The sequence below is a fragment of the Phascolarctos cinereus genome, unplaced genomic scaffold (assembly GCF_003287225.1).
Source record: "Phascolarctos cinereus isolate Bilbo 61053 unplaced genomic scaffold, phaCin_HiC Scaffold_3;HRSCAF=262, whole genome shotgun sequence".
NCBI lineage: Eukaryota > Metazoa > Chordata > Mammalia > Diprotodontia > Phascolarctidae > Phascolarctos > Phascolarctos cinereus.
The window spans coordinates 111,173,993-111,190,570 of NW_027555736.1; the positions used below are offsets into that span (position 1 = coordinate 111,173,993).

Consider the following 16,578-nt stretch of genomic DNA (forward strand, 5'->3'; position numbering starts at 1 on the left):
CTTTCAGCTTTCTGTGTTCTTTGTCTCTTGAATGGTGTCCTTCTCCCTCTCCTCAGACTCACATTCAATTCTACTCTTTGGGCCATTACAAGAAATTACATTTGATTACTGTGCCTAGACCCTTCCCAGGGGAATTTGCATTCTTAATAGGAATTAATTTTAAAAAAAGGACTAAAACTCTTCAAGTAGAATTTCAAACAGTGGGGAAAGGATTTTTCTGAAAAAATGAGATATGCCTGACTTCAACTAAATGACCCAATCCAATGCCTCCTTGTGTGGTAGGTCTTGAGTTCTGGAAGGGTATGCCACTGGAGTATGAGGTCACGTGGGTTCTATTCAGAGCTGGAAAGGCCTAGCATAGGTTTTATGTCCAATGTCTGAGTCAGAACAAACTCAATTTTTCAGCCAATAGCAACTTTTAGGATCATAGATCTAGAATTGAAAAGGACCTTAGAGGTCATCTAATCCAATTCCTCCATTTTACAGAGGAGGAAATAGAGGCCTAGAAGGGCCTCAAGACTTGTCCAAGGTCACATAGGTAGAAGTTGGCAGACCTTGGATTTGAACCCAGCTCCTATGATTCCAAGTTTAGCTTCCTTTCCACCATATTAACCCATGTTGTTGGAGGTAGTGTTCACACTCACAAAATCTTCTATTTTATAGTACTAAAATAGGAGTCACCCTTGAAATTAAACTATTTTAGAATGATAAGACTGGCCTTGGATCTAGAGAAGTAAATGCTTAAAGAAGCCCTGAAGGGACCTGGTGACCACTGAAGGAAAGATCATCCACACTACATATAAAAAGGGTTATGAGGGTAGGGATACCCTTTTTCATATTTCTCTTGGGACCTGACACTTAAACATGGGCAGCTAGGTGGTGCAGTGAATAGAATGCCAGGCCTGGAGTCAGGAAGACTCATCTTCCCAAGTTCAAATTCGGCCTTAGCCATTTACTAGCTGTGTGACCCTGGACAAGTGACTTAACCCTGTTTGCCTCAGTTTCCTCTTCTGTAAAGTGAACTGGAGTAGGAAATGGAAAACCACTCCAGTATCTTTGCCAAGAAAATCCCCAAATCGGTCACGAAGAGTCAGACACGGCTGAAATGACTGAACAACTACTAGCAAGATTCTGGTTTCTTTATTACACTGTGTGCATGCAGGGTTATGGAATAGGGAATAGAGATTGGACTTTGTGACTTAATTGGTCTGGGAAATTCCTGAGTGAAAAAACTCCTTCTACCAGTATATGTTGGTACCTTCCCTGTAACTTACCCCTAGACGTTTACCTAGAACACTGGGATCAGAGGGCCAGCATACATCAGTGGTGGGGCTTGAACGAAGTCCTTCCAGGCTCTGAGGCTGGCTGACTATTCATTATGTCATGCTGCCTCTGAATGTGCTGTTACTCCAAACATTCACTACACAAGCAATCTTGACAGTGGGTAGCAACAGAAAGCAAGAAAAGTAACATCTATTGCTTCACTGTTCAATTAATTTTCTAACTTATATGACTTTTTTTTAAATGTGGACTCCTTTCTATTTAAAAAACAAAAAGCATTCTCTATTATGAGTATTCAGGTGTAATACTATTTTATGGTAGGCTTTATTATAAACCCATCTCATTATCCTAGTTTAATTCAATTTTATAAATCAACTAATAAGTATTTACTGCACCTCTCCTCTGGGTAAATCTCAATGTGTTTATGTTTCTTAGTTACAAACAGTGTCACTACACAGGCTGCCCTCTGATGAGCTCAGTTTTCAAAAGGCTTTGTACAAAGGATGGAGAAGAAGGGCATATAACTGAGGATGAAGAAAATGGATGGCATGAATCTGTAAGAATGTTAAGTGGGCTAACGCCCCCAAGGAACAATAAAAAGGGCTTTTTTTTTTAAAGTTATGATGAGGAAAAGAACAAGGAAGGGACAGGCCCACTAATAAGTATTGTTAACACAATTTGGTCAAATCTCTTGACTCCAATGACTGAGTTCTACTGTAAGATGCTAAGAGGTAAGAACAGAGGAAGTATTCCAGACATTGAAATTTTAAAAAAATGCCAGATTCCCCCAAAGGCCACCCTGCAAGCCTTTGGAAAACAGAAAATGACCTCATACTAAATTATTTGGTGAAATTATGGTTTTGATTTGACATCATTAACTTAATAAAGCATTTTTATTTAGTATTTTATTTTTTAAAATGTTTGAGTTCCAAATTCTCTCCCTTCCCACCCCCACCCTTCAGAGCTGTCTTGGATCATGGTATTGTGAGAATAGCTGAGTCATTCACAGTTGATCATCTTACAATATTGCTGTTACTTTGTACATAGCACATTTCACTTTGCATTAGCCCATGCAAATCTTTCCAGGTTTTTTTGAAAGCATCCTACTCATCATTTCTTACAGTATAATAGTATTCCATCATAATCACATACCATAACTTCTTCAGTCATTCCCCAATTGATGGGTATCCCCTCAATTTCTAATTCTTTACCCCTAGAAAAGAGCTCCTATATTTTTGTACATATAGGTCCTTTTTCTTTTTGTTTTTTATCCCTTTTGTGATACAGACCTAATAGTGGTATTACTAGGTCAAAGGTATACATGATTTTATAGCCCTTTGGGCATAGTTCCCAATTGCTCTACAGAATGGTTGAATCAGTTCACAACTCCACCAACAGTGCATTTATGTCTCATTTTTCCCACATCCCCTCCAACACTTGTCATTTGCCTTTTCTGTCCTATTAGTTAACCTAATAGGTATGAGGTAGTACCTCAGAATTGTTTTAATTTGCATTTCTCCAATCAGTAGTGAGTTAGAATATTTTTTCATATGACTATTGATAGCTTTGATTACTTCATCTGAAAACTGATTATATCTTTTGATCATTTACCAATTGGGTAATGGTTCTTATTTTTATAAATTTGACCAGTTCGCTATGTTTGAGAAATGAGGCCTTTATCAGAGAAACTTGCTTCAAAATTTTTTTCACAGTTACTATTGTTAACTATATTTCCCTCCTGGGGCAGCTAGATGGCGCAGTGGATAGAGCACCGGCCCTGGATTCAGGAGGACCTGAGTTCAAATCCGGCCTCAGACATATAACACACACTAGCTGCGTGACCCTGGGCAAGTCACTTAACCCCATTGCCTAGCCAAAAGAAAAAAAAACCAAAACCTATATTTCCCTCCATCCTATTCCCCCCCACCCTTATTTATTCTATTCTTCCTTTCCTTTCACCCTCTCCCTCCTCAAAAGTGTTTTGCTTCTGACTACCCCCTCCCCCAATCTATTCTCCCTTCTATCACCGCCCTTCTCTTATCTCTTATCACCTTTCTCTCAAACTTTCCTGCCAGGTAAGATAGATTTCTATACTCAACTGAGTGTGTATATTATTCCCTCTTTGAGCCACTTCTGATGAGGGTAAGGTTCACTCATTCCCCCTCACATGCCTCCTCTTCCCCTCCATTGTAAAAGCTTTTTCTTACCTCTTTTATGTGAGATAATTTACCCCATTTTACCTCTACCTTTTTTTCCCCTTCCAGTACATTGCTCTCTCACCCCTTAATTTTGCTTTTTAGATATCATCCCTTCATATTGAACCTGTACCCTCTGTCTACATATACTCCTTCTAACTACCCTAATAATGAGAAAGGTCTTATGAGTTACAAATATCATCTTCCTATATGGAAATATAAACAGTTTAACCTTATTAAGTCCTTTATGATTTCCCTTTCCAATTTACAATAATGCATTTTAAAATTTTCAATAGTATCACCTCTAATGCAGCACCTTATCATTAGGGGAAAAACTGTTACTATAAGAAAGCCAGGGCAGCTACTTGGGGGTGGGGTAGGGGTGGGTGGGTGGGGATGTTCCTTCTCTCTAAGTCTACCTGAAGCACCTTCCTAGAATAAGACAGAAGTCAGACAATGGGAGCTGGTCACAGGAAACCTTTTGCCATCCTGCTGATTCTTACTTACCCTCTCCTTTTCTTGAATTTCCGACTCCAGGGCCTCCAGTCTCTTGCTCAGCTGTGCGTTCCTCTCTTTCTCCTTATTTATCTCATTACATTGTTCTTCTAGTTCTTCAATCTTCAATGAATATCATATATGAAAGCAGAAATGCTCATTAACTCTTGAGGCAACACGAAAGATCCTAGGCTCTGCTCCCCCTCCCCTCCTTTAAAAAAAATGAACTAACCCATTTACAACAATCCCCTGTAACTGAGTAGCTTCTATCTGAAACCCCTTATGGGCTCTATCTGCCTCCCTCTGACCTGAGGCCTCAGGTAATTATGGCTCAGCTGTGTTATAATTAGTAACAAGTCTTAGTTTCCGGATAATTTATATTTCTATTTTCATGCTCCTGTTGCAAGCTAGTAAATGATGGTTTTCTTCAAGGATTCAGGCAAAGGCAAGGGTAAGCACCCCATGAATCTATTTTCCTCTTGGATCTATTTGCTTTTATGCCAAAAAGATTTTTTATAGTTATTTATTCATGCCCTGAATGTATTTTGTTTCATCCCAAGCCCCTAATGGTACCATGCAACTACACCTCAGGGTAAGGGAGTGATTTCCAAATGGGTAATAATGGTATTAAACTACTGAACATGGGACTTACTCTTCTGACTCTCTTCATTAGAGTAGAGTCAGGTTAAATGGCAAATTCCAAGAAACTTTCTCCTTCCTAAATCAGTTGAAGACATGTAGCCTAGCTCTTTCTCCCCAGAACCACCAAAAAAGGAGATACTGAAGAGTTAATAAATCTGGTTTCATTTCCATCCAGCTAGGTAGCTCAGAGGCTAGGACATTGGACTGGTCCATTGGAGGTCAGGAACAATTGAGTTTGAATCCTGCTTCAGACACTTTCTAGCTGTGTGACCCTGGGCAAGGCATTTACTCTCTCTCAGACTCTGTTTCTTCAACTATAAAATAGGAATAATAATAACATCTACCTCTCAGGGTTGCTGTGAAGACCAAATGAAATAACACGTGTAAAGCACTTTGTAGACTTCAACATGCTACATAAATGTTCGTTGTATATCATGTCACATCACATTATATAACATGACGTCTTGTTATATAACATCATATTACATTGCATTGTATTAAGCCCTAAGGCCATGCCAGTAAAACAGAAGCACCAACTGATCCTACCAAGCTGGAAAGGCCTGTTTTTAGACTGATTCTGCTTTTTGAGGACAAGCCTGGCTAAGTGTGAAGAATCGCTTCACTAGGAGACTTGCTGACAATCTTTTCTCCACAGTATCTCATAAAAACAGATATTGAGGAACTGCCATTTCTGTTGGAGAGAGGATTCATGTAAATGAAACCACAAATCTTTTAAATATTAAAGTACAAGAGGTGAGTTCTAAGATTAATGAATTGTTTCACATGGGTGAAGGGTTTTTTTTGTGTGTTTTTTTTAATGGTGAGGCTATTGCTAGAACTGTAGAAATAGCAAGAATGAAAACCTTTAACATGCCACACAGAAACAAGTTAATGACCACGTACCCACTTGCTTTTGACAGTATGAAGTTAGTACCTATAGTGCATGAGAGCCATCATAATACAATCTCCAGGTCAGTTTGTCCTAAGTAGTCAATGCCTAAATCCCAACAGACAAATTAAAATTCACATACCAAATAGGCACACTAATAGTGAACTGTCAATAGAATTGCAAATCAATTGCACCCTTCAGGCAAATAATGTGGAATTAGTTAGAAAAATTACTAAATGGGCAAACAATGTGGAATTAGGTAAGAAAAATTACTAAATGGTTTAATATCCTATCATTCATCAATGCCACTACTGAGGATGCACCCTAAGGAAGGTAAAGACAAAAAGAAAAGGTCCCAAACATATCAAAATAGTTATAGCAACCTTTTCATAGTAGCAAAAAAGCGGAAACAAAGTGGGCACTTCAGCAAGGAGGAATGGCTGAACAAATGTATTATATCAATGTAAAAGAATATAATTACACTGTGAGAATGAGTATGAAGAATTCAGAGAAACATGGGAATATTCACATGAACTGATGCCAAGCAAAGAAAGCTGAAACTGAAGAACAATAAATAAAATCACTACAATAATGTCAATAGAATCAACAATAAAAGGCAGATGAATTCAGATTAAAGACAATGACCAATGGTTCAAGATGATTGACAATAAAACATACTTCTAGTTAAGGAGAGAAATGGGAGTGCTGAATGTTTTATATGCTATCAGACACAGTCTATAGTCTATGTATAAAATATGTCTGTTGATTTTACTTAACTATTTTATCTTCTGATAATGGAGGATTTCCTTGGGGTAGGAGGAATATTGAAAACTATCTGTGGTATGAAAAACAAAAGGCACCAATACAACTTTTTTTTTTAAGACTTCAATGTCAGGGCTGTGTAGAAGCCAATTATCAAACTTCTGGGACCTAATACCTGGAGATTTGGGGAACCAAGGAAATCATTTTTATGAATTACTAAAAAATATTTTAAAGTTATGATAACAATGAACTGCTAGGTGGTACAGTGGATAGAGTGCTGGGCTTGGAGTCAGGAAAACTCATCTTCCTGAGTTCAAATCTGGCCTCAGACATTTAGCAGCTGTGTGACTGTGGGTAAGTTACTTAACTCTGTTTCCCTCAATTTCCTCATCTGTAAAATGAAGGAAATAGCAAACCATGCCAGTATCTTTGCCAAGAAAACCCCCAATGGGGTCATGAAGAGTCAGACATGACTAAAATGACTGAACAACAACAAAATGATAATGATAGCTGGTATTTACATGGTACATTAAAATCGGCAAAACAAACAAAATTTTAGTCACACAATAATCCAGTGAGATAGGAGTTACAGGGATTATTAGCCACATTTTGCAGAAGAGAAAATTGAAGCTCAGAGAAATTAGATAACTTGGCTTTAGCCACATAACTCGTGTCAAAGGCAGGATTTAAATCCAGGTCTTCCTGTCTCTAAGTCCATCACTCTATCAAGTATGCTATATTGGAGTAGCCCTATTTGAACATAATTTACATTCTTCTCGCTACTATTTCTTCCTCTAGTTGCCATTTGATTATTGCATTAACTTACAAGCTTTGCTGGTAGTAAAAATGGTAAATTCAAAGCTTTGCTGAAAATAACAACTAATATTTATACTATGCTTTGAGGTTTGCAAAGCATTATCTTATTTGATCCCCTCAACTAATGAGATAGGCGCCTTGCTTTTATTTTTTTTAAACATTTTACAGATGAGGAAATGGAGGCTCAGAGTTTAAGTGACCTGTCCATGGGCTAGTAAGCATCAGGGGCCGGAATAAAAACACAGACCCCTCTTGACTCCAAGTGCAGTGATCTTATACAGTGCTAGAAATAAGTAATGCCTTTAAGAACCCAATGTTTTACAGGTCTCCTTGGAAGTGAAATATTCAGAAATAATAACAGAGTTAGGATCTTTAATGTCTTCAAAGTTTTCAAGTTTAACACATGAGAAGTTGAAATATTTGGGTGACTTTCTCTATCATTAGGGTAGGCTGCCAGCAGATGAGTGTCAGTGCCCTGTTTTCTGAACAGTGTATCATCACCGCTCTTAACAGTTTTTGCAACTGAAGCATTTCAGTTTAGGGAATCATTCCAAAAATTTTGTAATACTAGATCCCTCAGAAATAATTATCAGACCCTTTCTAAAACAGAGAAGGCTTACTTTCAGCCAAAGCCTGTGTTACCTCAATCAACCAATCAACAAGTATTTATGAAGTCCCTGCTCTCAAAGAGTTTACATTATATCTGGAAAGACTATATATATATATGTGTGTGTGTGTGTGTGTATATGTGTACATATATATATACATATATATATGTATATATACACACACACACATATACACATATACATATAATATATATACAATATAAGCAAAATAAATAGACACAAGGTCATTAAATACAAGACAGTAAAGGCACTAGCAGTTGGGAGGGAATCAGGAAAGGCTTCATAATTGTTGAAGGTAGTGCTTGAATTCTGTCTTGAAGGAAGAGAGGGAATCTACGAGGCAGGAATAATAAAGGAATGCGTTTCAGGCATGGGCACCATCCAGGCTGAAGCAACAGAGATGAGAGATGGAGAGAGTGAAAAATAAACAGAAATCAGTTTGTAGGAATCATGGAGTGCAGGAAACGGGATAATAAAGAACAAAGCTGGAAAGACAGGTTGGGAGTAGTTTATGAAGGACTTTAAAAAAATAGAGTTTATATTGTATCCTATCAGGGAGTCATTGGATTTTATTGAATAAGAATCATAGGACCTTTGGAACTGTCTTGAATCACTGATTTAATGAAAGTAGCTAAGTCTTTCACAATTGATTATCCTTACAACGTTGATGTTACTGTGTACAATGTTCCATTAGTCCTGTTTGTTTTATTTTGCATCCATTCATTTAAGGCTTCTGGGGATTTTCTGAAACCATCTTGCTCATCATTTCTTACAACACAATAGTATTCCATCACAACCACATACCACAACTTGTTCACCCATTCCCCTGTTGATGAGCACCCCTTGATTTCCAATTTTTTGTGCCACAAAAAAGAGCTGCCAAAAATATTTTTGTACAAGGAAGTTTTGTAGTAAAGAAGGCTGCCCACTACATCACTGGCTGGTGTGGTCCCAGGGAACTCTCGCAGTTTAGAGTGCTTTGGAGGGCACTGGCTATCTATCCTGGCCCAAGGAGACTTCTACAGCCTACAGCCAGGATCTCCATGGCACTGGAAAGAAGGAGAGGAGACTGAAGTGATAGATCAGGTTTTGTTAAGAGCCCATAGGGGTTGGCTGGTGCAGGCTCATTGCTGGTAGCACGGGGCATGGGGAAGGAGTGCTGAGTGAGTCAATGCAGGAGTCAATTCACGGGTTTAGTTTTTGTTTGTTTGTTTGTTTACTTTCTTTTGGATTCCAGTGTCCTAAAGCACAGGGACAGATGAAGTTTCTTTATCTTTGGTCCATAATTTCTGTTTTGGAGAGGTTTGAGAGGTTGAAAGGATAAGAGAAAATGTCTAGTCTTCCATCTTATTTATCACATGACCCAGAGAACTCAAATTCTCTGACTCCAGATCCAATGTTCTTTCCAGTGTACCATGATACCTTTCTATAGGAAGCAATGGCAGCCACATAGGTGAGAGGTGATAAGGGCTTGAACCAAGATAATGCTCATTATCGGGGAAGTGGGGTCAGACTGAGAGGTATTGTGGAGGTAGAAACAAAAAGAGTTAACAACTGATAGTCTAGAATCAGGGTTGGGGAACCTGAGGCCTCAAGGCTACATGTGGCCCTCTAGGTCCTCAAGCGCAGCCCTTTGACTGAATCCAAACTTCACAGAACAAATTCTCTTAATAAAAGAAATTGTTCTGTAAAACTTGGACTCAGTCAAAAAGCTGCACCCAAGGACCTAGAGGGCAACAGTTTCCCCACCCCTGGTCTAGATAGAGTCAGGGAGAGGGTAGAGTACAGGATAACACTAAGGTTGTGAGCCAAATGGAAGAATGCCCCCAAGACTCCTAGTTTGGTTATGGTCTTGTTGCCTTCCTCCTCTTTTGTCACTCTTTCTATACAACATCAGCCAGAACACAAATGATTATCATCATATAACGTTTCTTTGCATCAATGACATGAGCTTCTGTGGCTGCTTTTTTTCCAATTAAAAACATTTCTTTGTTGTTTTTCTTCTCTTTTCTTTTTTCAAAGGGATCACTTGTGCTTCTTTCCACCAGCGATTTGCTTAAAATTCTTCTAAGAGGTCTCTCTAGGAATCAAAATAGGCAGAGGATGACATAGATGGTTTTTTGGTGCACAACCATGCTAATGTGAAAATTTGTTTTCTGCTATAATTAAAAAAATTTTTTTCCCTGAGACAATTGGGGTTAAGTGACTTGCTCAGAGTCACACAGCTAGTGAATGTTATGTGTCTGAGGCTGGATTTGAACTCAGGTCCTCCTGACTCCAGAGCCAGTGCTCTATTCACTGCGCCACCTAGCTGCCCCAAAAGTTGTTTTCTGTAAAGGATCACAGGGATCATGGGATCCCAGCTTTAGAGCTGGAAGGATCTTAGATCTCATCTAATCCAATGCATTTTGCAGGAGAGGAAACTGAGGCCCAGATAAGCAAAGTAACCTTTTTTAGGGGCCCATATCAATTCCAGAGAAAACCACCTTAAATACAAAATGGAAAACTAAGTAATTCAACAGATATACAAAATAGTTTCATTCCATTAACATAATACTAAGAGGGCTAAGAAGTAGAACAGAATGCTACAAGATAATAGTTTGCTTATGCTTCAGAAATGTCAAGGCAAGGCACAATAAATATTTTTTTAAAAGTCAGTACAGAACTGGGAGAGGTCTTCTTGGTGACACAGGCACCAAAATGGAAGTCCTAGGATTACAAGATTGTAAGTTCTAGAACTAGAAAGGACTAGAAAGAAGTCTTCTAGGCCAACTTCTTCGTTTTACAGAGGAGGCATCAAAAAGCCACAATGGTTAAGGGACTTGCTCAAAATCACAGAGGTAGAAGTGGCAGAGTCAGGACTTGAATCCTGGTCCTCTGACTCCAAAGCCTATGTTCTTTCTACTTTATAACCCCACTTCCCGGTTTGGACCTCTTATGAAATTAGCTTAAAAATACAAGTATTGAGCTGTCAGATATGATCAGTTCATCTGATGAACAAAAAGGTGAGGTCTCTTTTTGCAGTCAACAAGTGCTTATTATGTGTGAGTCACTGTGCTAAGCATTCTGGGGACACAAGAAAAGCCAAAAGATGGTCCCTGCCCTCAAGGAGCTCACAATCTAAAGAGAGAAACAACATATAAACAACTATGTGCATACAAGATATATGCGAGGTAAAAGGAAAGTATTCTCAGAGAGAAGGCACTGGCTAAAGGGAGACAAAGGGACTGGGAAAGCATCTGCCAGAAGATAGGAGTTGAATAAAGTCTTGAAGGAACCCAGGGAAGTCAAGAGGCAGAAAAGAGGAGGGAGAGCATTCCAGACCTAGGGACAAGTCATGAAAAGGCATTGAATCAGAAGACTGGAGTGTACTCTATGGCCAGGGTTGTTGAATCATTGAGTATGTGGGAAAAGGGAGGGCGAAAGTGTAAGAAGACTGGAAAAGTAGGAAGAGGACAGGTTGTGAAGGGCTTTAAAGCCCAAACAGGATTTTCCATTTGATCCTGGAGGTGAAAGAATTAAAGCAGAAACAATTAAACTAACACTTCAATACTTTCTTTTTAAATATGCATCATTTATTAAGTGTCTATGGTATATGAGGCACTAGTAGAAATTCAAAATATAAATGAAATAAATTACAATTGTAGTGGATGATCTCATCAAATTTATTTTTATGGACTTGTTTTTTCCAAAGGCTGAAACACACACATACTCAAGATCCTCAAACAGAATACAGACCTTATTCCTTTTTTCTCTTTCCAATTTAAGAACAATATTATATGATTCTATGCCACTTTGTTTCAAGAGATAATGGGGTTTTTTTTTATCAAACTGCTATATTACCTTTTCCCACCTTCATTTGAATGTACTCTTTTGCTGATCCTTCATTAATGAAGAAATTAACTTCTCCTATACTCTATTTAATCACAGAAAAATCATGGGGAAAAAAATGTCTGGAGAGATCTTTTGAAAGGGGATACTGGGAAATCAGTTACTTAGTATTTTATATCTGGCTAAGATTTTATAAAGAAGCTAAAGCCCACTGTAGAAAACATGGATTATAGGACATGTGAAGGAACTGTTGGAGAACAGACACCTTTGGGCATAGGGGTATATTGGCAACACAAGCTCAGACTATGGGCCATGGAGAATTCAAATAGAACAATATGGAAAGAAAAGAAGAGTATTATGGACATTTAAGGTTATTCTCAGGGTGATATAACTAATTATGTGAAGAAGAAAGCTTCACTTTGGCTAGAACATGACACAGACATGACACAAAAATGATAGGGAAAAATGGGCAGCTAGGTGGCAGAGTGGATAGAGTGCCAAGCCTGGAATCAGGAAGACTCATTTTCTGGAGCTGAAATCTGGTCTCAGACACTTACTAGCTGAGTGACCCTGTTTAGTAACTTAACCCCATTTGCTTCAGTTTCCTCATCTGTAAAATGAGCTGGAGAAGGAAATGGCAAATCACAAAGAGTCACAAATGGGGTCACAAAGAGTCAGACACAACTAAAAAACAAAACACTTACAAGAGCCTGAAGGAACTTGTTCTTGATAGCACATGCAAGCTAAATATGAAAGAATACTTCAAAGTCACAATATTCCAATGTTTATGGATGCTGGACAGCCAATTTGGTGGCCTTAAGAATTCTGAGGATACTTATGTGAAGTTACCATCAAATTCCCATTAGGAAAAGAAAAGGCTAAGATTTGAGTGTCGGCTCCAGATATTTGTCATTGGGAGTGTGGGGGCTGTGGGTGACATGAATCCTATCAAGCTGACTCAAGTGATAATAGGGACTGTGTATGATAACATGGTATTAGTGCATCTGTGGCCACTGTGAGTAGTAAGACTGGCCTCCCCTAGCTACTGAGAATGAATCCTGTTGATTTGGGAGATAAAGGGAAAATTTATGGGTGCTGAAAATATGTACGAGGTAAAAAAAAAAGTCCTCCTTACACGAGTTCCTCAGGAGTGGGTCGATGCAGGTGATGTTTCAGTTTAAGAAAATGGCTCTGAATCACCATCACAAAGTCCCAAAGCCCAGATGCCTTACTCACAGTCCCAGTGTAGAAGAATGAGAGGAAGATTAAAATCTACATCTGAAGACTCTCAGACTTGAAGTAATAGCACTAAAGTAGATCAGTGGAACATACAATGAATGCAAGTCCCCTTGACTGTTTTGTAGGCAACCAATGGTTCTAAGTATTAAACTTGTATGAAGGTTATTATTGCCAGATACCCACAGCAGAGGAATATAAGGAAAATATAATATTAAAAATAAAAATATTCAAGGCAGCTAGGTGGTACAGTAGATAAAACACCGGATCCAGAATCAAGAAGACCTGAGTTCTAACCTCAGACACACTATAACTATGTGATTCGAGATACTGTGCCTCAGTTTCTTCATCTATAAAATGGGAATAATAATAGCACCTACCTCAGAGGGTTGTTGAGGAAAAAATGAAATAATATTTGTAAAATGTTTCGTAAACTTTAAGTGACAAATAAAGCTGGCTATTATTACTATTACATAGCTTTTATTGATTTCATGGGATCACAGACATTTGAGTGCAGGTCTCCAGAGGTTTCTGAGGCCATCACTACCTTTCAGAGAAGAAGAAAAAATTCAAATTCAAAGAAAAAGTACTGGTGACATAAACTGCTTGGAAGTGGTGATCTAACAGGACACTCATCAAATCTGGAAAAAATACTAGAAGAGCATGATGAAAGCCACAAGAAAGAAACCTTGGTGATGCCTATGAGAGGGTAAGGGGATGAGAAGGTGGATGAAAGGGATCTGAGATGTGCAGAAAAAGGGTCATTAACACCAAATCACCACTAGACTGGATAGAAGTTACTTGTCTAAAGCAGTCAAATGACAAGTGTCCCCTCTGCAGAGTCCTTGTCAAGGACGTGAGTCACATACCATCTCAGCAGGGAGGGAATGCTTGCCATAAGAAGATAGAATCATTGGTCAGCTAGAGAATTCTCAAACACTCAGAGGTCCCTGGGATCTCATCAATTTGGACATTCCTTCAGGCTACACAGATCACAATCGATACTTGTTTGCCCATCCTGTGCAACTCTTGTCTGTGTCCCCCCATAAGATTACCACAGGGCATACTCAATGGGTTTAAAATCAATCTTAATTGCTCCTGACATTCCAAAGATATCAATGGAGCACTCAGGATTTCCACCAGTCATCCTGGCCACATGACCAGTCCATCTTTTCTTCCTATCATCCTTTCCCCTGATGACATCTTTTACTCCTGTTCTTCAAAGTTCCTTATTGATTATGTTGCCTACTCACATCAACCATGCATCCCTCCATTGCCCTTTGCGTGATATTCATTTTCAATTTGTTGGACACTGTTGTGTTCCATGTCTTGCTGCCATATGGAAACACTGATAAAATACTGGTATTAAAAAGATGGGTCTTGGCTTCCAGGAGAAGCTAGGGGTAATAGGTGCTTAATAAATGCTTCATTGATTGAATAAAGGATATTGGCAATTTTCTGAAGGCAATCTAGCCCTCTAGCTTCCTTCCATTTAATTCTGGGTCCACTTCATTGGCCATCTCTGTCTGTTCCAGGTGTATATACTGACAGACAAGTTCTATTGGTTGTTCATCCAAATGTATGGCCCAATGTGGACAGTGGACATTCTTTACTCATTTCATCTTTCCTCTGTATGTGATCAAGCCAAACTCTCAAACAGTTAGGAATCTCTTTCAGGAGAATGTTCAGTTCTCTACAGATGTGGGGAATCTGTGGCCTCAAGGCCATGTGTGGCCCCTTAATAAAAGAATTTGTTCTGTAAAACTTAGACTCAATCAAAAGGCAGCATCCAAGGACTTAGAAGGTCACATGTGGCCTTGGGGCTGAAGGTTCCCTGCCCCTGTCCTAGAGTATCCCTGAATCCCACAAACAAAAAGATGAGACATCCAGGTCGTACAAAAGCTGACATACTTCCATTATGACTGGAATTTGTGTGGAACATTTGAGGAAAAGCAAACCAAGACACATTCAGGAATATGATTAGGCTGTTGAGACTTTGCCTATGTCTTTCCTATCAGAGTCTTGAGTTTGGGCCAGAACTGAAAGTCCAAACTTCTTTTGGAGGAAGGGATGTGGAAGTGAAGGAAAGAAATGGTTCAGTGGTTGTTATTGCTTTTCTCTTACTTTACTACTCATTTTGGTCCTGATGAAATGCTTTACTGTTTCAGAGCTATTCAACACTTGGGTTTGTTTGCATTATGAAAATGTCTAGACCCGAGTTAATTTCTAAAGTTTCTACTTTTCCACTTGAATGGAGGACAAAGCAAACAGATACTGTTTACCAATAAAAATCCTTAGAATTTGACCCTATGAGGGTTTAGATCATAGATTATACATTCAACTAATTTTCTTTCTAAACTGAGAACGTTAAATAATTTAATCTATGCAGTTAAAAAAAAAACCCAAACCCTTCAATTCCACATTATGGCTTATAAGGTAAAGAAAAAAAAGGAAGGGAAAACAGTCCAGTGAAAGAAAGAGGGCAAAGGGGATAAAAGCAATTTCCCTCTAGCCAGAGGAAAGAAGCCAAAGGCCCTCTTGGCCTATAGCCTTGTAGTTCCATTTTCTTTCTTCTTCCTTTCCCCATCTCTCATATCTTTCATCCAGACAGCCTGTGCCCGGCATACAGCAAGCCAAGCATCTCATTCAACTACATAAACTCCCATCCAATTTCAAGCAGCCTAGGCAGTCAGACTTACCTTATTCCTGAGTCGATCATTCTCATCTCTGCAAATAGAAAACTGCTTTTTCCACTGATCTACACTGGCAGCGGATTCTTGAAGTGCTGCTGTCAATCTTGCATTGCTTTCTCTCAGAGTTTGCAGCTCAATCTCCCATTTCTTCACATTAGAGGCACTGTTGCGATGATAGGAATGAGGGTTAGATTCAATACCATAGAGCTTGGCCTCCCATGAGAAATTCTGGCCCTGTCACATCTGTACTACAATACAGAGTAAAAGTCAACATCTCTGTATTTTAGAATCCACATCTCTCCTCCCTACTTAATTTAAAGCCCATTTTTCTATGGAGACAATCATTATCTCCAATATTGTGTAAGTTCCATTAAAAATAACCAACATTATTCACTGATCTATATCAAATGCCAACCTAATTCTTCCTATACCAAAAATAAGTAATTTTATGATTAATTAAAAATTGTAAACCCTGCTATCATTTGGTTGCTCCCAGCCTTACCCTTTAAAAATTCTTAATTAAGGGACAAAATAATAGTCCAAGACTACACTATATGTTAGAGACTGACAAATAGGTCCTCTAGGGGCAGCTGGGTGGCAGCCCTGGAGTCAGGAGGACCTGAGTTCAAATCCAGCCTCAGACACATAACACTCACTAGCTGTGTGACTCTGGGCAAGTCACTTAACCTTCAGGTCTCAGGAAAATCTTCAGTGAAGTCTTCAAAGCCTTGAAAGGCTTCTATGGTAGTGCTCACACAATAAACCAGTGTCACAAGAAAACAATTTCAAGGAAAAAACAATACCCTGGTTAGAAAACATACCCCTCAGGTGCTAAAGTGAATTGAAGATTTGAGGGCTGAGATGATCCCTTTTAGCTTCCTCTTCCTAGAAATGGCTTTGACATAAATGGAAGAGAAAATTCCTTAGACTAAGAAGACCCAACATGGGTTTTAGCTAGTACATGTTCTATGGCCAAAGTGGAGACCCTCAACTGGTGGAGACCTCAATCATTTGATTTTCCATGAGTTTTTTTTTAATGGAGTCTTTGAGCATTCATTTAAGTAACCAAAAAAAAAAAACCCAAAACCCTCAGTTATGAAAGCCCAAAG

General features: G+C 38.8%; 1 protein-coding gene across 4 annotated transcripts in view; it reads right to left on the reverse strand.

The window, feature by feature from the left end:
* Window positions 1-16,578, reverse strand: part of HOMER2 (homer scaffold protein 2) — a 153,640-nt gene that overhangs the window by 11,113 nt on the left and 125,949 nt on the right. For all 4 annotated transcript variants that reach the window (XM_020966345.2, XM_020966333.2, XM_020966351.2 and 1 more), the window contains exons 6-7: window positions 15,476-15,632; window positions 3,984-4,094 (exon numbers count right to left, since the gene is read on the reverse strand). In XM_020966345.2, coding sequence (XP_020822004.1) covers window positions 3,984-4,094; window positions 15,476-15,632 — 268 coding nt within the window. The remainder of the gene's footprint in view (window positions 1-3,983; window positions 4,095-15,475; window positions 15,633-16,578) is intronic.